At 42.1% G+C, this 22,650-nt stretch overlaps 1 protein-coding gene across 3 annotated transcripts in view; it reads left to right on the top strand.

The window, feature by feature from the left end:
* The window catches only part of CNTN4 (contactin 4), a 1,023,537-nt gene extending 1,001,948 nt beyond the window's left edge, over positions 1–21,589 (top strand). For all 3 annotated transcript variants that reach the window (XM_025272522.3, XM_025272516.3, XM_025272517.3), the window contains 8 exons: positions 800–949; positions 3,083–3,153; positions 4,196–4,430; positions 6,939–7,051; positions 7,608–7,794; positions 8,226–8,338; positions 16,641–16,809; positions 19,737–21,589. In XM_025272522.3, the coding sequence (XP_025128307.2) occupies positions 800–949; positions 3,083–3,153; positions 4,196–4,430; positions 6,939–7,051; positions 7,608–7,794; positions 8,226–8,338; positions 16,641–16,809; positions 19,737–19,837 (1,139 nt within the window). In that variant the 3' untranslated portion in view covers positions 19,838–21,589. The remainder of the gene's footprint in view (positions 1–799; positions 950–3,082; positions 3,154–4,195; positions 4,431–6,938; positions 7,052–7,607; positions 7,795–8,225; positions 8,339–16,640; positions 16,810–19,736) is intronic.
* Positions 21,590–22,650: the final 1,061 nt, after the last annotated feature.

Below are 22,650 nucleotides of genomic sequence, written 5' to 3'. Positions count from 1 at the left end.
CCTGTCCTCTGTGAAGGAGGCCTTCCCCAAATCCTGCTGAATGAACACTGTCAAATGCTGCCTCTCTGATCCCGCTTTTGTGTTCTTCATGGACCGTCCGTTCTACATTTGCAGCTTCTTTCTTTCGATATGCTAATACAGTTCACTGACAGTAGTTGTATCGATCTATATCATTATTGCTCTGTTGTTGTTATAATGGAGCTTGGGCCATGTGGTCAAAGATGCAAATCCACTGTGACCTTGGGTGAGTCATTTGACCTTTATGTGGTACCTTTTCCTCATCTATAAAAATGAAGAGGATAAGTTCACCTTATTCCTAGGGTAGTTGTAAGAATTAAACAATGTGCCCAGTCCTATTCAGTGAAAACCGCGAAACATGCGAGGTGAGGGAGAACAAGAGTGATTACAGTCAGGTAGCCTTGGGCCTTGGAGACTGTCTTTTGTGGTATCCTCTGCTGGTGTGAGATTTGAGTTGATTGGTCTGGCGAGGGGTGGTCTGGGATGAGCGCCGTGCAAGGGCTGTTTGTGCAGCTGCCCTCAGACCTGCAGTGGTGCCCTGGATACAGTGACGGTGATGGTGGCGATGAACTAAGTTCCAGTCTTCCTAACGCAGAATTCTACCAAACATCCTCACCTTTTTTTTAACCTTGTAATAACTACAGTTTATGGCATATAATTTTGAATTCTTTTTAATCAATATTTTATTATATATAATTTTGAATCACAATCACTAATACTTTTTCTTAAATTGGGACAAGTAGTAAAATCAACTATTTCACTTTCTTTCGATGTCTTTCAGTCCCAGAACTCATCGATGGGAAGACATTCACAGCCACTGTGGTGGGTCTGAACCCATGGGTCGAGTATGAATTCCGCACAGTTGCAGCCAACGTGATTGGGATTGGGGAGCCCAGCCGGCCCTCTGAGAAGCGGAGGACAGAAGAGGCCCGTGAGTAGCACCCCGAATACGGCAACTCCTGCTCCTTAGGGAGAGGCGTTTAATCACCCTGTTCTTTAGCCCTAATGAGCTTCTATGTTAAACATCCTTCCCTCCAATGACTGCAGTCATCAGAAATGAGGCCAGTAGATGCTCAGCTTATTAACCAGCAGGGAGTATCTGTTCTATTGTTGTTTTTATTTATTTATTTTTGTAGAAGTATATTTGATGTACAATATTATACAAGTTAGAGGTGTACAGTTTGGTGAGTCACAATTTTTAAAGGTTACACTCCATTTATACTTATTATTAACTATTGGCTATATTCCCTATGTTTTATGATGTATCCTTGTACCTTATTTTGTACCTAATGATTTGTACCCCATACTTCCCTACCCTTACAACATCCCTCCCCTACTCCTGTCCCCACTGGTAACCACTGGTTTGTTCTTTCTCTCTCTCTTTCTGTGAGTCCCAGCACTGAGTTTCAATCCAGAGTTATAGTCTCTGGATTGACTTCACTGTGTTCCCTGGTCCAGGGAGAGACACCTGTCTTAGTTCCTTCAAATGCCATGTCTTTCTTCATTGGTTCCTATGTCACCAAGACTTTCCTACCAGGATTATTATTTTTTTAAAGGCACAACCACAGTTCAAATGCTGTCAACTCACAGGAATCTCAAGTGACAAAGATTAAGTTCTTCAGAAATGTCCAGTCAGATTGTCTTAGGGCATAAACCCTTCCCAAAAGCTAAGGTTGGGAAATGAAAGTGTTAGTCACTGTCATGCCCGACTCTTTGCAACCCTGTGGACTGCAGCCCACCAGGTTCCTCTGGCCATGGGATTTTCCAGGCAAGGATACTGGAGTGGGTTGCCATTTCCTTCCTGCTAATTCATGCAAGCCTGATCAACAGTTTAGTAGGAACTTCTGTATACACAGCTTGGGTGAACGCAGGGAGAGAATAGTATAAATTCATCAGCATTCCTTGTCTTTGTCTCACATGGTGTGGAAGGCCTAGGTGTGGGTCTCTGTGAAGGTCCCAACCGTGATGAGACCAGTGTTTGTCGTTGTTATTGTTGTTCAGTCACTCAGTCGTGTCTGACTCTTTGTGACCCCATGAACTGCCGCACAGCAGTCTTCCCTGTCTTTCGCCATCTCCTGGAGGTTGCTCAAACTCATGTCCCTTGAGTCAGTGATGCTATCTAACTATCTCATCCTCAGTGTTTGTTGAAGAAAGAGCAAAGCCCCAGAGCAGATGGGGCCTCTGACCCTACTACTCTTGGACACAAATCCATCTAGATCTGTTTCATTGTCTTTATCCAAGGGGACGTACCCAGGCACCACATCTCTACCCCAGCCAGACATTTTCAGATTCTGTCTGGAGCTGTTCACTTACATGATGATAAGCCAATAATCCCCATGCTTTCTCCCCCACTGTGAAATTATAATTTAATTAATTCCTCTCAGCAGTCCTGAGGAGAAAGCTAGCCAAATTTCCCCTCTTTTACAGAGAAAACTGGGGATCAAAGAGTTTAAGCACAGTGAGCCAGAGGTCAACCCCTGTCCACCACTTCCTTCAACACCCAGCTCACAACTCATGTTGCTCCGAGAAGCCATTAGCCCAACCCTGCTCTGAGCAGCCTCGCTGCCGAAGGCCGCCGTGCGCCTCCATTCTGTCTGTGCTGCTCTGTTGTTGGCTGTCGACATCGCTCTGTAATCATCCTGTGTGTGCTCCTGCCCCCCAACTAGACTGTAAACTCTGCCTGGGCAGAGTGTGTATCGTCTCTCCTTCGTGTATTGCCACGTGGTTAATAAACGGCTACCCAAGCATTAGAACCAGAACCTCGGTCCTTTTCTCATCCCCCTGAACCTCGGCCTCTAAGGGTGGAGCTGAACCATTGTTCAGTCTTGTCCCATAATAGATGTGCCTTGTTGAATGGGAAATAGGTCACTATGGAATAGCAATTTCCTTGGTATATTTCATTTCTGTGAACTGATGCTTTAGACCCCTTGATCATACCATTTCTGACCTCAGGAAACAAAGCCATGCACATCCGAGTATTTGTTAGAGCGGATCACCTCAGCCCAGCCACCGTCGTGGCCCTCCTGGTCTTTGTCACCTGACATGACTTGTTTTTTCTCAACAGTCCCCGAAGTCACCCCAGCTAACGTCAGTGGTGGTGGAGGCAGCAAATCTGAACTGGTTATAACCTGGGAGGTAAATGAATCATGAAACAACAGCAACACACATTAGTCCAGGCTATCTTATCATTTTATTCTGTGTTAAACACATCTAGGAAGTTTCCCCCTCTGTTTTTAACAACTAAAATCCATTTGAGTGCAGACACTCCCTTTCACAATGTTAGTGGTCAGCAGGAAGAGATGATGTTTGCCCATCGATTATGGAGTTAAGTTTTAATTCAGTTCATCACAGAAAAAACAATCATGAAAGGGAAGACAACACAAGAAAAAAAGTGGATGTAATATTATACATAAAAGAAGTCTGGCTTAGAGAAAACCAGTTTTTTTCTTTTTTTCCTGAATTACTTCAAGGCCAATTGTGCACATTAGACTCCATGTGCTAACACAATTTCCTAGGGTTGACTTTGCTGTTGGAGCCCTCTTGTATAAGGTTATTTTTTTTAAAACGTAGAGGTTTATTAGTCACTCATTTATTGAAAATTGATTTTGAGAGAGGAAGTCAGAGTCTCAGCAAAAGTTCTAAATGTTTCTGAAGGATTCTAGACAACACGCCCGGAAGTTCAAATCTGTCATTTAACCAAAGCCCCAGCAGTGAGATAAACCACTCTCCCTTTCCCGGTCAGCACTTCTGAGCTGAGAGGGAAGATTTGGGCTGAACAAGATGATCCTCACTTCTTTGATGAGAGCTGCTTCATTGAGTATCTGTGTGACGCTGGAGGAAGAATCATGTTGGATGGTACATGTTGGAAATGTTGGGTTTTAGATCAACTGTCCAGTGTCTCCCACCGTCATTTCCAACAATTTCAGAGTTGGTCTCCCACATCAGGAAGCCAGGCTCTCCGCTGCAGGTTTACGGTGACTTTTTTAAACTCCTGCTGCAGTCCCCTCTGAATATTGAAGCTAGACTGATGGCAAGTCCCAAACTGAAGACTCTCCACAAAACCCACGATGAGATAGGATGGAGGCAAGATGCGGGTGTGGGTGGTGGTGGAATAAGACAATGTGGCGTTTGAATCAAGCTACTGCAGTCTCTGAAGACCATCTCCCTTCTTTCACAGACGGTCCCTGAGGAGTTACAGAATGGCAGAGGCTTTGGTTACGTGGTGGCCTTCCGACCCTACGGCAAAATGATCTGGATGCTGACGGTGCTGGCCTCCGCTGATGCCTCCAGATATGTGTTCAGGAATGAGAGCGTGCGTCCCTTCTCTCCTTTTGAGGTTAAAGTGGGTGTCTTCAACAATAAAGGAGAGGGCCCTTTCAGTCCCACCACGGTGGTATATTCTGCAGAAGAAGGTATGATGCTTCTTCAGTTTTAAGATGCTGATTTTATTCATTTGTTTATTTATTTATGGCTGCTCTGGTCTTCGTCACTACATGCGGTCTTTCTAGGTTCAGAGAACAGGGGCTGCTCTCTAGCTGTGGTGTGCGGGCTTCTCACTGCAGGTGTGCGGGCTTCTCCTCTTGCTGAGCATGGGCTCTAGGGTGCAAGGGCTTCAGTAGTTGCTGCTCCTAGGCTCAGTAATTGTGGCTGGTGGGCTCCAGAGCACAAACTCAGTAGTTGTGGTGCCCCAGCTAAGTTACCCCCCTACACCCCACATGTAGGATCTTCTTGGACCAGGGATCGAACTAGTGTCCCCTGTATTGTAAGGTGGATTCCTAACCACTGGACCACGAGGGAAGCCCTAGATGTTGGTTTCAGGATGTGCCGTCAATTTAGCATTCTACCCATAAATTGAAGGCATATCCTGACTTGAGAAAAGTGTAGTAAGAAAAATACATTTCATTGTCTTCCACCAATCTCTTAGAAAGACAGCAACTCCATGATATATAGAAACAAATGGATATCCACTATTAATTCCATTGCTAAGGACCAAAATCACAAGCACTATAGAAGATCTTCCATTTATATATAATATTACTTTCAACAGAATTATATTTTGTAGCTTCAGGTGAACACCAAAATATAATTTGCATTTCCTCTTACCACTTTTCATATGTCATAGTATACTCAAAAATTATTCTGTTATTAAGTAGAGAGTCACGAAGCAATGTGATTGTTCTCACTGTCACCCATGGTGTTATCACGTTGAGGGGTTCTCATTTATTTGTACTGCCTCTGTGCTAGCATTGCTCTTAGAATGCCTTGCATAATGGTCATCATTTCCATCTGCATTCGCCTTCATTGTTTCAAAGCTGATGTTCGGAATGAGACCATATTAAAACAGTTGCAAGTTGAGTCAGTGATTTGGAGTAAGTGAAGATGCAGTCCATTCTGTACAGAAAGAGAAATCAGCCCCTTAGACTCAGCAGTTCTCCATGATCTCACCCTCACCTCTCTTTTCTGCTTCATTTCCCTGCATGATCCATGCTCCAACCATAGCCAGAGGATTTGCAGTTATCCAAAGAACCTTGAGTCCCTAGCATATACTTCAACTTCTCTTAATGTTCTCCGCCTTGCCCACTTTGTGATTTCACAGTTATCTTTCAAAATTCAACTCGAACAACTAAGGCCTTCTCTCATTTCCCTAGGCCAGCTGACTGAGTTGCTTCTCTTTGTCCTTGTACCCTAACATTCCTCTGTTATAATTCTCATCTCAATGTATTATAAATTTTGAATTACAGTTTTATATTCTCACTAAGGTGTATTTCCTGAGGGCCAGATATTTATTTTTTCACCTTTGTGTCACCAGTGTCTGAACATGTATGCCACACAGACCCCTAATAAATACTGAGTGAATTAACACGCAGATAGAATAATACATTGTTATAAATAGACACAACCTTAGTGGCCTCCACCTCCAGCATGTGCTGGAACATAATGTGGATTTCAGAAGGAGCACACAAGTTACTGTTAATAGTTCTAAGTGAACCTTTAAAAATATCTGATAGTTATATATTGGTTTGAATTGCATCCGAAAATTTACAGCCATCAAATCAAAACCAGAATTTCATGAAGTTACAGCTCACAATATGCCTAAGCTTTTCCTTAAGAAAGACCACTGACAGGAAAACCTTCACATAAAAATGGTACATAGCTCTGGCAGAAATCTGGCAAAAAGAACTGAAATGTGGGGGACAGACTTAGTCTAGACTCTCCTTTGCAACTAAGGATGCTAAGGCCCAGAAAGCATAAATGACTTGTCCAAGACATACAGCTGGCGGTGCAGAACTGAACTGTCACCCAGCCCCCCTGTAACTTAGTCAAGTCAGCTCATTCTCCTGTTTTCTGTCTCTCTCATCTTCATAACAGCGAGTGGAACTCTCACCTATGACAAATGCTAATTAAGAAGGATGTATATTAAATAAATTGGTGGCTAGGAGAACTTGGCTCTTAAACTTCAGTTTCCTGGTTTATTTCCCTTCCAGTTCAGTTTAGTTCAGTCGCTCAGTTGTGTCCGACTCTTTGCGACCCCATGAATCACAGCACGCCAGGCCTCCCTGTCCATCACCAACTTCCGGAGTTCACTCAGACTCACGTCCATCGAGTCAGTGATGCCACCAGCCATCTCATCCTCTGTTGTCCGCTTCTCCTCCTGCCCCCAATCCCTCCCAGCATCAGAGTCTTTTTCACTTAACCCTAAATTTAGAAGCCAAAGACTTTGAACAGCTCTCTTCAGCACCGTCTCCATCACCACCCCCTCCCAGCCATTAATCCTGGGTACTCTGTGAAGTGAATGTTTGAGTCATGATCAGTAAAGATTAGTCTACAGTAATGGAGTCTTTGCATCTATGATGCCAGTATCCAGAACCTTATTTTGATATAGCTGATAGAGTCGTAAATTTTTCCACACTCATCTGCAGAACCCACCAAACCACCAGCCAGCATCTTTGCCAGAAGTCTTTCCGCAACAGACATTGAAGTTTTCTGGGCCTCCCCCATGGAGAAGAATAGAGGTCGGATACAAGGGTATGAGGTAAGCAAGAGATGGGTGCCTTGGTTCTGGGTAAGGGTCTGTACCCCTCAGTGAGATCTTTCCACACACACACTGATGGAAAAAAGACCTCGCGTTCCATATAGAGACATTTGTTTTAGAAGACAGTGGCTTCTAGAGGAGCATGGATGAAAGCACTGAGCATTCTGCTGTGAGTTTCCTCCTTTCTGAATTACAGAGACCTCTGTCCAAACACATGCAGGTCTGAGAATATATAAGATGGTTGGCAAGTTGAGCTTTGATTTCTGATACACCCAGGATCACTTGGCCTCAAAACGAGGTGGGGGTCGGGGGGGAGAAATAGCAACAATGGTTGTGCCAATTTACCATCTCACTCTGAAGCTCAGAAAAAGAGGGGGCCTTTTTTTATTGCCAGTTATTTCTCAGTGCACACAAAGGTCTTGGTTCTGAAGGCTCTGCTTATGACTTGCTATATAGAAAATTAACACTGTCATACGAATCTTGTATGAAAAAAAAATCACATTGGAGATATCCCCAATAGGTATGACATCCAAGGTCTTCCTTTGTGTTATCTCAGGTTAAATATTGGAGACATGATGACAAAGAAGAAAATGCTCGAAAAATACGAACAATAGGAAATCAGACGTCAACAAAAATCACCAACTTAAAAGGCAGTGCCCTGTATCATTTAGCTGTCAAGGCATATAATTCTGCTGGGACAGGCCCCTCCAGTGCAACAGTCAACGTGACAACCAGAAAGCCACGTAAGAATATTCTTGCTCAGAAATATTTCAGGGATTCATCAAACATATTCCAAGTTCATTGCCCATCCCTACCTCCCAGTGATCATTTGCATACTAATTGGTATCATTATGGAGATTCAGATTTACCTAAGCATTTTAACTGAACCTTCCCGAATACCATGCAAAATTCATTGCTCTGGAGGACAGAAAGATAAATGTTTTCTCCTCACTGGGAAGGGCTACTTCTTTTAGCTATAAATGTTAGGCGACCAACTGAATCTTTTTCCATTTGCAGCGCTGTATCTCGTCAGATTTTAGTGACCTTGAAGACACATATTAGTGCAATAGCCCGTTAAATTGCCTCCACTCTCGAATTCTAGGAAGGAGATATTCCTCAGAATCCATTGAGACTTAATAATCTGTGACTTCGTATATCTTAATTTTTTTTATAGCGCCAAGTCAACCCCCCGGAAACATCATATGGAATTCATCGGACTCCAAAATTATCCTCAATTGGGATCAAGTGAAGGCCCTGGATAATGAGTCAGAAGTAAAAGGATACAAAGTGGGTAATTTCTTTTTTTGCTAAGGCACCTATACTCCTGCTGTTAATGGGGGCACACTGTTCTCGTGAATCTGTCCTCACTTTCGCAGATGATGCTCTCACAGACTCATTTCTGCATCTCTGCCCCAAAGTGGTTTGGTGTGAGTTTTATAAATGGTCCCTGACAACTGGCCAGGATTGAGAGAATCGCCTAAACTTCAGTCTCAGGCAGAGTCAATTGGAAGTGGTTAAAGACCCTGTGTTTGGGTCTATAAAAAAAATCATGAAGATCCACATTTTTAATATCTCCAAAGTCAGTTTTGTTTTGTTCTTGTCTTGATCACATTTTTAATCAACAGTAGTAACTTCTCAGTGTTAGTAATGGTTAATTATTTTTGCTCATGTCCCTTTTGTTATGGAGATACTGTTGTTGTTTAGTCACCAAGTCATGTCCAACTCTTTGCGACCCTCTGGACTGTAGCTCCCCAGGCTCCTCTGTCCATGGGATTTCCCAGGCAAGAATACTGGAGTGGGTTGCCATTTCCTTCTCCAGGGGATCTTCCTGACCCAGGGATTGAACCCGCATCTCCTGCTTGGCAGGTGGATTCTTTACCACTGAGCCACCAGGGAAGCCCATATACATGCATGTGTATATGGATACGGATGTACACATATACACAAGAATTTTTTAGGAAATTCATTTACCTGATCCTATAAATGTTGGCCTGACTTTAATAAACTAGAAGAGGAAGTTGATTGTTGCTGTGGTGCCGCAGTCATTAAAATTAAAAGGCATTTTAAGTATCCTGTTTTGTTTCACTTTTAAAGAACATTTGAGGCAACACAGGCCGAACAGAACTAGTCGGCAGGATGCATCAAGCCTGCGTGCTGCTATTTTGTGACATTTTCGTCCGGAGCTGTGGCGAGCAGCACGCTGACAGTGCTGTCAGGCACTCGTTGCGAAGCCGGGGCTGGGAGTTGACACAGTTAGCCTTGAGCGGTGTGATTAGAGGATGCGGAAACCTTCCCTCCTCTGGACCGTTTTCCTTTGTCCATGCACCACAGTGATTTATATTCTGCAGCAGGGAAATATTCCCTAAGAACTGATCTACAACCTTCCACTGGATCCCTTTTTAAAAGTAAACTTTCTAGAAGGGTCTGACAGACTAGAGCAAAAACAACCACGTCTTGATCCTCTATGTGACTTTAGGTAAATCACATAACCTCTCTGGGACTGCATTTCTCTTTTGCTAAAGGAGAAATCCTACAGTGTCTTCATTTCCCCCAAGCCTTTACGGCTGTATACCTTCTCCTTGGGACTGCCCCCTTTTACATCTGCATCCTTAATCGGGTCTGAGATGAGAAGCCTTCCCTGGTGGCCAGAGCTCTCACTATTTGTCGGATTTTTAAAAGTACTTTCCACCCTCTTGGGTAACTGTAATTGGCTGATGACTTACTGGGAATCCTCAGACTGTGGGCCTCATGAGCACATAGACTGAATGGTCCCCGGCTGAATTTCTCCAGCCGAGGATACATTCTCCACAGTGGTGTGAGAAGGAAGCCCTCATCTCCTGAACTCCTAAATCATTAGTCTCTTAGTGTGAAATAATTGGAAAGAGTTCATCCGACTAGTTTTATCCAACTTGAGAGAGGCATGGGGTTTGGGAGGCTGGAAGATGAAAGAGAAAGGACTGAAACGAAGCAAAGAAAGAAGGCAAGAGTGAAGACGGTTCTCACAGTTCTCTGACCCACGCTGACACTGCCGGGACTTTGAACACGGCACGAAAGAGATGCAGATGTGATTGGCCTGAATTAATTTAACCAAACCAAGGGAGAGAAGGAAAAAAGTACAGGTGACAGAAAGTGTTCCTCCCGGCTTCCAGTGTCACCTAGTAGAACAGGAGAGAGAAAACACAATAAAAATCCCAAAGCTTTAGCACTCCCTGAGGAGGGGCATGAGTTCCATGAGAGAAGCTTTTACTAGGTTTTACACCGCATGTTGAAACCGGTGCTGAAATAAAACTGAATGGCAGGGAGCTGCTAAAGAATTTCAGAGAACCAAGCAAAATGTTAGCTGGGCAGGAAATCCCAGAGATCATCCAGCCAAAGCCCTTCATTTTACAAATGCAAAAACCAAAGGCTGTTGAGTAAAAGGACTTGGAGTGCCATCAGCTTCCACAGGGCAGAGATGTATACACAAGCTGAAGTCTGCTTCAGTGAACTGGGTCTGAAAGATTATAGGCATTTTTAGAAGAAGAATTGAAAAATGAGTATCATTTAGTTGCTACTTCTTTATCTTCCCACCCTCTCTCCGAAACTCATATGAACTTGTCTTATTAGCACTTTTTCAAGGAGGCCCTTCATATGTGTGTATATATATATATATATATATATATATTTTTTTTTTAATTCAACAGACACTTTTACAGACATCTAGAAGAGTCCCTGTGCAGCACAGAATCAGGCAGGTGTGCGGGAATCAAGCAGCACAAGGCTGACAAGGAAGTGTTCACCTCCCAGAAAAGAACTGGGGCTTCCCACAGTATTTGGGGAAATTTTTACTCCTGTAGAACTAGAATAAAACATTGGAACGAATTACAGCCGGATAGCATGGAACCTTTGCAGATGTGAGCAGCAGATCAGATGATATAAACTATTTTTTTTTTTGGTGGAACGACCCAGTATGTATTTATTTCATATATTCATCACAAGAGTTCAACCACAGACTTAATTTAAAATCAAAAAAAGAAACAAAAAAGACATTACAATTTAAGATACAGAGACCTATGCTAAAATTGAGGAAAGGACAATCTCAGGAAATAATAAAAAGACAGCACAAGGAGAACCATGGATTTCGGCCTTCCCCGCCCCCCCCCTCCCCATAAGTATTTTTCATGTTGATTCATTGTGCCTTGTAGAGCTAAATTGTATCTATGAAATATCTAGTGGCACCCGAGGGTAGGAATTTCATGCCTTAGGGAGCATCACTAATAGGTGGGTATGAAGTTTGAAATGCTTCATGTGCTGACGGTGAAGGAGTAACAAGGTGGAAAAGGGCCTTTCTGACTTCTTCCTGACTTCCCATTCGATTCATTTCCTTCCCTTCTCTTTAGAGCTGGGACTGGAGGAACCAGACTCCCCACGCATCCTCATTTAGATCTCAAGGGATCTCAGCATACCTGGTTATAGATATTGAAATGCTGCATGCACAGTGTCAACGTTCAGGATATATAGTTCTGTAAAAATTATACATTGGTGCATATCTGTGTGTATTTTTGTTTTTCTACCTAAATTGTCTAGATCTGTGGGTTTTCTGCTTGGGTAAACAATCCACAAAAGAAGTCGACTTTAGGAAGTTTAAGGCCCCAAGTACTCTTTCAGCACAAATTGTCGAGCTACTTTATGACACTTAAACTAAAAAGAGAGTGTGTCTGGTTTCAGTATCACAAAGTAAACAGAGCCAGGCAGATTACGTAAATGGATTAAGGTGGCTTAATTCTTTCAATAAAATATTGTCAATAAATGTGCCAGATCAGATCAGTCGCTCAGTCGTGTCCGACTCTTTGCAACCCCATGAATCACAGCACGCCAGGCCTCCCTGTCCATCACCAACTCCCGGAGTTCACTCAGACTCACGTCCATCGAGTCAGTGATGCCATCCAGCCATCTCATCCTCTGTCGTCCCTTTCTCCTCTTGCCCCCAATCCCTCCCAGCATCAGAGTCTTTTCCAATGAGTCAACGTGCCAAGAACTGGTCTAATTCTTTCTAACTTTGTAATAACCCATGAAGCAGGTGCAGTTATTAGCCTCAGTTTTATGGATAAATAACTCATGGCACAGAGTTTAGTAACTTGCCTTCGTCCTATAGCTCGTATTTTTTTCACTAATTTATTGAGACATGACTGACATATAATATTGTGTAAATTTAAGATATACACATATTGATTTGATACATTTATATATTGTAATATGATCACCACCATAGCATTTGCTAAGGCCTCCATCCCATCACTTAATTACCATTTCTTGTTTGTGGTGAGAACATTGAGATCTACTCTCTTAGCAACACCCAAGTACATGATACAGTGTTGTTAACACAGTATATTGAAGACCTGAACTCAGAATACAGGCAGTATGGATCCAGGGTCCTGCCTTTTAGCCTCTCAGTTATTTGCCTGCCAGAAGTAAACAAATAGATCAATAAAATACTACCAAGAGAAATAACTCAGAGTGAGGAGAATAGACAGTGGATAGATAGGAAAGATGTTATTTTAAATAAAGCCCAGGGAAAGCCTTTATCAAGAGGTGACATTTCAACTGGGCCATGAAAAAAGGAGGGAGTGAGATAAGCAGCTCTCTGAGAGTGTTCCAAGTATAGTGACCAGGATGTGCAAAGGTCCTGAGGTAGACGCATAGCATCATGACATAATAGGGCGTGCTGGAGACCATGGTACCTATAGACTTTGTGATGGTCCAGAAAAGGTAGTAACTTCTAAGGTCCAACCAGTTGTTTCCAGACAGGAATGTAGACCAATGCGGCCATATCTTCCAGTTTTAAGTAGAACCCCAAATTTTATTATGTATAGTTTCTTGGTTTTTAAATGGTGACGTCTAACTTTAAAAAAAAGTAAACCCACCGAGGGCCAAATAGTTAAAATGTGCAAGCCAAATGTGACCTATGGGCCATGAGCTTTCTGCTCTCTAACCCCCTTTGTTTTGTGTTCATGGAAACAGAGACCAGAAAATGAAAGCCGTTTGTCCACAGTGGTGGCCAAGCTGGTCTCAGTTAAGAATATAGGCTGTGAACCCACCCTGCCTGAGTTTGAATGCTGTGTCCCCCACTTACTGGCTGTAAGACCTTGGGCACATTGCTGGGCATCTCTAGGCCTCAGACTCCTCGTCTTTAAAATCAGAATAAGGACTTCCGTGATGATCCAGGAGTTAAGACTCCACGCTTCCAGTGCAGGGGGAGCAGATTCAATACCTGGTCAGGTAACTAAGATCCTAAGATCCTACATGCAGAGTGGCCAAAAAAGAAAATCAGAATAATAATAGTGACTATCTCAAGGTATATGATGTTGAAACTCATGATTAGCATCCAATAATATTTCATTCTATTTTCATTATTCCCATGAACTCACTCTTTCTCTTTGTCTTCCACTGTGGATTATAGGACGTGTAAGCACTGCCTTTAAGTCAATCAGCTGAACTAAGCTTGGGCTAAGGTCAATCAGCAGAACTAAACCTGAAATAAGCTTCATTGTGATGTAAATAAAGGTTTTACAGGCCTTTATTTAGCTCTCACTGCAGCCCCAGGGCTTCCCCAGTGGCTCAGTGGTAAAGGATCTGCCTGCAATGCAGAAGCCACAGGAGACACAGGTTTGATCCCTGGGTTGGGAAGAGCCCCTGGAGGAAGGCAACCCACTCCAGTATTCTTGCCTGGAGAATCCCCAAGGACAGAGGAGCCTGGTGGACTACTGTCCATGGGATGGGGTTGCAAAGAGTTGGACATGACTGAAGCAACTTAGCACAGATGCACACAGCTCAGCCCCCAACGTTTCATGACTAGTAAGCAGTGCTGATAAAAGGGCTGTTTTTTCCTGTAAGTGTTTCTTTTGGATTTATATTTGAAACTAGTTGAATCCTCTGTGCTCTGGCAAGGACCAGAGGTAAATCAAAGAAGCAATTTATTCCTCAAAGCCAGATGTGCCCTTGCATCCCATCAGCCAGCCCATGTTCCTGTAGGTCTGTGATGAGATGCTCTGACAGTCCTGGATGCGCCTCAGGATTTATTTGAGCCTGATCATTAGTGAGTGGATGCTGAGTTTGATACAACTGATACTCCTGAGAAGGAAGAGGGACGCTTATGAATCTTTCCACCCTAAGGAAATTGTGTTTTCCACCTTGTATTAGAGAGACATAAATAAAGGTGATGAAATGCCAGGAAACAAATGGGATCTAAACCATTTTAAGGGAATTTGATGCATTTCTCTTGTGTTTGGGTTTTCTTGCAATAGTAGAGTGACCCTATGTCTTTGACCTCAGCAAATTAGAATTCATAGTGGGTCTCAGGGGGCTTTCCAGGTGGCTCAGACATAAACAATCCACCTGTCAAGCAGGTGGCCTGGGTTTGATCCCTGGGTCAGGAAGATCCCATGGAAAAGGAAATGGCAGCCCACTTCAGTATTCTTGCTTGGTAAAGCCCATGGACAGAGGAGCCTGGCAGGCTACAGTCCACATGTTCACAAGAGTTGGACAGGACTTAGCAACTAAACAGTGGCAGCAGTGGGTCTTAGGGAAAGATGAGTTAGTCTTATTGTTCTCTAAGTGTGGCCCCTGGACCAGAGGCAATGGTATTACCTGAGGACTTGTTAGAAATGCAGATTTTTCAAGTCCCAACCAAGACTTATGAAATCAGAAACTCAAGTGGAGCCCAGTGATAGATGCTTTAAGAGGCCCTCCAGTCAACTCTGATACAAGCTTAGGTTTGAGAACCCTGATGTCATTCATGACTCCCTGAATGAACATCTGAAGATCTTTTTAAAAACATACCATGGCCTGGACCCTTCTTCTCTGGAGTCTGACATGGGAGGTCTGGGGTGTGGCTGGAGCAGGATTCCTCAGCCTCCTCGCAGATGCCACTTCAAGGTGGATGATTCTCCGTTGTGGGGACTGCCCTCTGTATTATAGCAGGACCCAGGCACTCACAACACTAGCAACAGCCATTGTGATAACCAAAAATGTTTGCAGACATTTGCCAGATGCCCCCTCCAGGCACAAAATTGCTCCTCCACTCCCCCCACCCCAGTTGAGAACCAGTGGCCTATAGCAGGGTTCCCGCACCTCATTTTCTAATGCCTGATGATCTGAAGTGGAGCTGATATAACAATAATAGAAATAAAGTGCACAGTAAATATAATACACTTGAATTATCCTGAAACTACCCTCCCTCCACCCCTAATTTGTGAAAAAACTGTCTTCCATGAAACCGGTCCTGGTGCCAAAAATATTGGAGATCACTGACTAGAGCACTGGTATTTTTCCAGGTTCCCTAAGTGCTTCTAACATAGAACCAGGACCTGGAACCATTCATGTCACCCAGCCCTATTTTTTTTTTTAAATATCAAGAGAAATGATGAGTTATAGTGGTTGACGAGCATGGGCTTAGAAACCCTCATCTTGTCACTCACCAGCTCTGCAATATCCCTGGGCCTCAGTGTCCTCCTCTGTGGACACAAATAATAGCGCCTGTCTTGTCAGAGGCTGTCACCACTAAGCATAGCTGTGCCAGTAGAGTGTCTGGCTCAGAGTAAACAGAAAACTTTTGTGGGACAGTTCTCATCACAATTATTATATCCAGAAAGGCAGGTACACCTCTCTGGGCCTTTATCTTTAGCTGCTAATAGGGATTGTTGATGACCAAGGTAGGCAATGCCAGGTAGTGAGTGTATTTTCCAAGGAGCTAGTTAGCCATCTCATCCTGTAAACTACCAGCCTAGACTCTGGCCCAGCAGAAGCCAAAGTGGTAAACAAAGATGTGTGAGTGACTCTGTAGGAGCCACAGACACTTCAAGAGTGACAGTAATTGTCCTATAACATCCTCCCTTTTCTATGTAGCTTTAAAAGGGTTCCCAGTGGGAGGGAAAAAAGCGGGGGTTCCTGCCCTTGCCTTTTAGAGATGCTCTTCCTGTGCTGAAATGTCCTCTTTCCAAAGGATTGATAATGATAGTTTATCATGTCTGATTTTTGCTTCTAACCTTTGCCAAGTTATCTTTGTATCTCTTGTTTCCTTTAAGACTTCATAGATACCAGTCTTACATGCTTTCTTTGAGTCCTTTATTTTATTGAATCCTGTGCAATCTTGAAGATTTCCCAGGAAAGTCGGTATTATTGTCCCCATTTTACAGATGAGGGCATTGAGGCTCAGAGTGGGAAAGTAAGTGGACCAAGGTCACACAGCAGCCAAATCTATTCTGATGCCAAAGACGCTTATATGTAACTGAGCTCTGTATAGCCACCTTTTCAGGTGTTTTAACTGAGCCTCCAGAGGTTATGTGAGGTCACACAGCACACTGTTAGGCTCATGCCAGCCCCGCTACCATGCCACGTGAGCCTGTCTGTCAACTCTTTCCTCGTGATGAAATAAATGGCGGCTGCAGACATGCCCCTTGCTGTAAATGAGCCTTCCAAATGCATGTGGGCAGCCTGAAAACTGCAGCATCCCCACATCCCACTGGTGCCCAGAGGTGGAAACAAGTGAATGCCGCCTCCTGGGGGCCTTTGTGAGGACAGCAGGTGACACCTGTTCTTCCCATATTGGCAGGTCCTGTACAGATGGAGCAGACAAAGCAGCACATCTGTCATTGAAACAAACAAAACATCGGTGGAGCTTTCTTTGCCTTTTGACGAAGATTATATAATAGAAATTAAGCCATTCAGTGATGGAGGAGATGGCAGCAGCAGTGAACAGATTCGAATTCCAAAGATATCAAGTAAGAATGCCTCTCTTTTTTTTTTTTCCTCCCTTCTCCCTGTCTGCCTTATTGCTTAAGCCTCCCAGTGAGCCAGAGCTCAGATGAAATTAAACATGAAAAAAAAAAAAGACGTGATAAAAATGGACAATACCATCCTCCTTCTTTAGACAACTGATATTTGCTGATCACAGATAGTTTTGTGCAAAAGACAGTCTGACTTGTCTTGGCTGACGTAATAAGGGTTTAATCACTTGACAATCAATAATCAGGTTAAAGCAGCCACAGATCAGTCACCCAGGATCTTCCATATGACCCAGGTGGTTTACAGCTACAGTAACCCCCACGTTATAGCTTAGAAAGTTCTAAGTGTGACCTAGGAGGAACAAGCAAAAAAGAGTTCTTTAAATTGCTCTAGAAGCCTGTCTCTAGTGATACAATATAATTTAATGTCTTCGGCTGAAAATATTTTGAGCTTGAAACTGTTTAATTTGAACTTGTGTAGGTAACATATGTACATAAGCACACATGTCTACATATAGTCAAGAATATCTTTGTTTTCAAAGACTGTTGAAGTGTGTGTTCTTTTTTGAGACAAATACATTCGATCTATTTTTCAAATACTGTGTTTGCAACTATCTCAACAGCATATTATTCTTTGTCGTATGATTTTATTTTTTTAAAGTCAAAATAGGAAAATCCATAGAGGCAGATCGGTGACTGAAAGTGACTGGCCAGTCGTGTTCATTGTGGTTTAAGGGGTACTGGGTTTCCATTTCAGGTGATGAAAAGGTTCTGGAACTAGATGTGGTCCTGGCTGCACAACATTGGACTGAACTTAAGGCCACTGAGTTGTACACTTTAAAATAGTTAAAGTGGTAACCTTTACATTAAGTGTCTCTTACCACAATAATAAAACAAAGAAGATTGCCATTAGGTATCTAAGTGTAGATTTTCATTGGCTTTTGGATTTACTAGTCAAGAGGTAAGGGGTTCAGTGAAGGCTGGAGATAGGAACTTTCAAGTCACTGATGGAGATAGGAGATTTTAAATCATGGACAATCTTTGCTACAGAGTCCTGAGCATCAGTCCCTTTGTTCAGTATCCATTTTATTATTTGTTGGTTGAGGAAAGGGTCTAGTATCCTTGCTGTATCAAGTTACAGTTAAGTATCCACTCCACCAGTTTTAACTTCATCTATCAAATTTGGATGCCTCAAATCAGAAAAGAAAATGTTCACTGGTCACTTCCCCCTTCTTCTGAATAAGCACTTGTTACTGCTAGTGAAGAGAACAGGACTTCTGGTGGGAAATGCAGGCTGCACCAAGAACACGCTCCAGATTCAGGAGTAATTTGTCATCTTCCAGATGAGGTTTATATTTACTACACCTCTTTTGCATGCAAACAGTAACGCATTTTTTTCTTTGCAAACCCTGGGGAGAATTGGTTTCTACATCTCAGTAGAGGCTCTAACTTCTGTTGAAAGGAACCAAATTTATGGTGAGATGTGGAAGTAATCTCCAGGCCACAAAAACACAAGATTGGAGTTTGTTTTGGGGTTAATTTATCTCACTTCTTAAAATCTGACTTCATACTTGCTTATTATTTCAAGAACTGTTTTTTTAAGATTGATAATTCTTGATTTAATTCATTACAAAAACATATTTGAAGCAATTTTATTGTTATAATGATTAGATGATAAGGCTGTAGCCATGAATAAAACATAGTCTCTTTCTCAAGAGATTTTCCATTTTGATGGTTAGAGATCTTACAATCTTGATAAAACTCAAATGACAGTTGATAACTTCTTACTGTGAAAACAATATAAGACATATAAGGAAAAGTTTTTTAAAAATTATCTTGTTGGGAAAAAATAGGTATATTTAGATATATATGTGTTGGAATCCCAATTCAGGTCTTTACTAAGTGGGTAATCTTAGACTTATCTTCCTTCTCTGGGCCCCAGTTTCCTTATCTGTTAAATTGTGTAATAACCATACCAGAGGTTCTCAGGATTTTTGTAGGAATTGTCATATGGCTCTGTGCCCAGCACAAAGCTTGAATTCGAAAGAGAATATCAATATTATTTTGCTGCATCATTGATATCCTAGTATTTATCTGTAGTGTTTGCAGTTATTTTGAAGTTTCTTCTCATGTTAGATGTGGACACCCTCCCTTAACAAATGCTTAAATAGAGGTCCAGAGATGTCTACCACCTGCTCCCAAGTTCATAGCTAGGGCGTCATAGAACAGAGACTAAAACAGTCAACAAGAATTGGTCTTGATGCAAGTGAGCTTACTTAGAAAACAGAAAGAGACTCACAGACTTAGAGAACAAATTTATGGTTGCCTGTATACACTGCTGTATTTAAAATGGATAACCAGCAAGGTCCACTGTCTAGCACAGGGATCAGTGTTATGTGGCAGCCGGGATGGGAGGGGAGTCTGGGGGAGGATGGACACATCTGTATGTATGGCTGAGTCCCTTCATTGTTCACTGGAAACTATCACAGTATTGTTAATTGGCTTGGGCTTAGTCGCTTCGGTTGTGTCCGGCTCTTTGCGAGTCCATAAACTGTAGCCTGCCAGGCTCCTCTATCCATGGGATTCTCCAGGCAAGAATACTGGAGTGGGTTGCCATGACCTCCTCCAGGGGATCTTCCCAACCCAGGGATTGAACCCATGTCTCTTACATTGGCGGGTGACTTCTTTGCCACTAGTGCCACCTGGAAAGCCCATAATTGGCTATACCCCAATATAAAAGAAAAAGTTTAAAATTGGCTATACCCCAAAAAGAAAAAGGCTAAAAATAAAAAAAAGAGAGAGAGAGAGAGAGATGGTCATTTCCAATAGACTTGAGACAATTCTTCCATTTCCAAGAGCCCTGTGCCCTGCCTCCCTTTGTTGCCAGGGTGAGTGGATGCTGAGTGAATGTCTTCTCTCTGCAGATGCCTATGCAAGAGGAGCCGGGCCGTCCACTTCAAATGCATGCACGCTGTCGGCCATCAGTACCATCATGATCTCTCTCACAGCAAGGTCCAGTTTATGACAACAGTTCTCCGAAGGACTTTCTCTTTATAATATAAGCAACATTTAGCTAGTTGTTTTGAAGACGCCCAGTACTAAGTAATATTGTTGTTCAAGTACATCTTATTACTGGAAAAAAAAATGTTTTTTGCTTCTTTAGGAATGGCATTCTACAGTACTTCCTCAAAGCAAATCTAGCTTTGTCTGAAGTTTCTTTGGAAACTCTGCAATGCACTGAAGACATCTGTAATATGATGTTACCAAAGCAGTTTACATATGTCCTTATATGCATATTTTTTATTATATATTTAGTGTTTTATAGGATTTTTTAAAGTTAACATGAAATGTAGATATTAATTTTTTTCCTCTGCTGTAAAATGCTATGGGCAACACAATCATATGATTATTATTTGAAAATATTTCCTTTAAAGACAGAGTTGGAAACTCACCTTGGTCAATACATTGCAGATTCCTTGTATGGTTCTACAAGGGTCTAGAGGCAGCACAGCTGAAGGATTAGTCTGTAACTCAAGGCCGCTGTGTAGGAATGACTCATGGGATGTCTGATGCACTGAATCAAGGTGTTTAGCCATTGTACAATATGTTTTCCAGCCCTGTTGTGAATTTTGTTGTTCCACACAACTTGAGATGATTTCAGGAATGGCCGCAATCTCAAAACCTAAACTAACTGCCTGAGAGGTACCTTGAGCAGTACTCCCACCCCTGAATTTAGCATCGTACGGTAAGACTTTCTTTTCCCTCGACTAAGTTAGCCTTGTCTTTGTAGTAGCATTATCTTAGCCATGACACTGGAAGTTACATATCCTGTAGTAACATAGACCAAAAGTTACTATAGTCAACTACATCTTTCAAAGGATAAAGAATAATTTTACTATCTTTAAATGTATCTGTTTTGAATGTACATTTAACAAAGAAAAGAGTAATTCTCTGTCGATGGATTCATAACTTCTTTACAAAATCTCTTATAGATAATATGTGTATCTCTTTAATGATAGAGCCCTTCTTTTAAATCAGAATTATGTAAGGAGTCTGGCAGATTTCTCCTATTTCAGCAAATAGTTGCCACAAAGAATTTTTTTCATGACTCTATAAGAGATCTTTAGTACAACTGTATGGTATCTCGATGATTCTCCTGTTTTGCAGTAGGTAGCCTTGTTGCTTTATAAGCTTTATCTTCTACGTCTTAAAATCACACATTGGAAAACGACAATATCAACAAAACCGTATTCTTATGAAAAGAACTATTTGTTATAACGGGGGAGGTTTTGTAAGTTGAAACTAGTGGAACAGTGCAAATAAAATGCAATGAAATTTTCTATAAAAATTTTCACTTGTAAACACACTGCACCTTTTCTTCTTTCTCAGAGAGCTCAAATTTGCCTGTAATTTGTCATTTTTGCTTATAAAGAGTATAAGTTAACTTTTCAACCTTCTAGCTATATTTATCCAATAAAGTCATAATAAGGATTCCACTTGTGTAAAAACTAGGGTGGTAACTGGGAAAAAATATATTGTCAGTATTTCAAGCTGTGTTCCTTTCTTAGTTTGATATGGTTATTTCTATGTTGAAATAAGACAAAATTTAAAATCACACACACAAAAAAATCAACAAAATAATAAAATGAATGAAAAAAAAAAAAAATAACACCCCAGCTAGTTCCCAACCCCAGTGTTAATGATATTTACCAGTGATCTAGCATATGTAATCTTTTTTTAAAGGTATTGTTAATAAATATTCTGTCATTTGTAAAGATACTTGTCTTTTGGGAGCATTTTTCCTGCCTGCCTGTCAGGGAATCTGTTCACTCACCCATGTGCTAGTTACAATTTAAGATCCTAGAGGGACTCAAAAGTCTCTGGCCACGATCCCTACCTAGAAGACCCAAAGAAAACACCATTGCAGGTCCTCTTTGGAAGTAGAGAGGGTCAAAAATCCACAAATAAATCTCCTGAAGATCAAACGTGAGTAGATCCTCTGGATTAACTCAGTCTTTTCTACACTTAATCTAAGGATATCTGTTGTTTTAAGGCTTCTCCCAACCCCATTGCTAAAAGGATAAAATCTAAACCTGAGGCCCTTGTTAATCTAATAACAACTTAAGTCCATACCCAGCCACACAGAGCCCTCACTGGCCCCCGAACACCACTTGCTTTTGGTCTCACCTCTGTGCCTTTTGGGCATCTGGCTGCCCCTTCTTGAAATACCCCCACTCTTCTCTAATCCCCGATCTTGACTGTTCTAGGGTAGCTCCAGCCCTGGCTTATCTGTGAAGCCTTCCAACTCTCGCTGACCTCCTTCCTCTGAATGAGCTGCAAGCCCTGTCAATACCCCTCACTTAGTAATTTAATCAGGTACTACTTTTGGAAGTCTCTTGTACTGTTATCTTGCATTTTAACTCAACTCCTGTATTGTTACTTAATTTTCCTTGTATGTATGCCTTGTCTTCCCAACTAGATTGTAAGCTCCTTGAGGGCAGGGACTTTGGTCTTATCTTCCATGTACTCTCCATAGTGCCTAGCACAGTGCCTTGCAATAAATAATCATTGAATAATTGATTGAAGGGGTCTTTGAAGTAGCATTTTGCATCAGTTGCCCGCCTGTGTGCCCCAGCAAATCAATCAGAGGAGACTGTCACTGTTTTGCAAGGTGGTGGAAAGTGTCAGAAGGCCTGGCTTCTGATTTGAAACCTTGGAAAAAGTCCTTGAATCTCTCAGCTTAATCATCTGATAAATAAGGCCCTGGATTAGCTGAGTCTGACCAAGCTCAAGGTATTTTTTTAAAAGTGCCCCATAGGCACCTTCACCCAAACGTGT

The sequence above is a fragment of the Bubalus bubalis genome, chromosome 21, assembly GCF_019923935.1.
Source record: "Bubalus bubalis isolate 160015118507 breed Murrah chromosome 21, NDDB_SH_1, whole genome shotgun sequence".
NCBI classification, from domain to species: domain Eukaryota; kingdom Metazoa; phylum Chordata; class Mammalia; order Artiodactyla; family Bovidae; genus Bubalus; species Bubalus bubalis.
The sequence above is the reverse complement of the archived record's forward strand: the minus strand, read 5'-3'. Positions and strand labels throughout refer to the sequence as shown.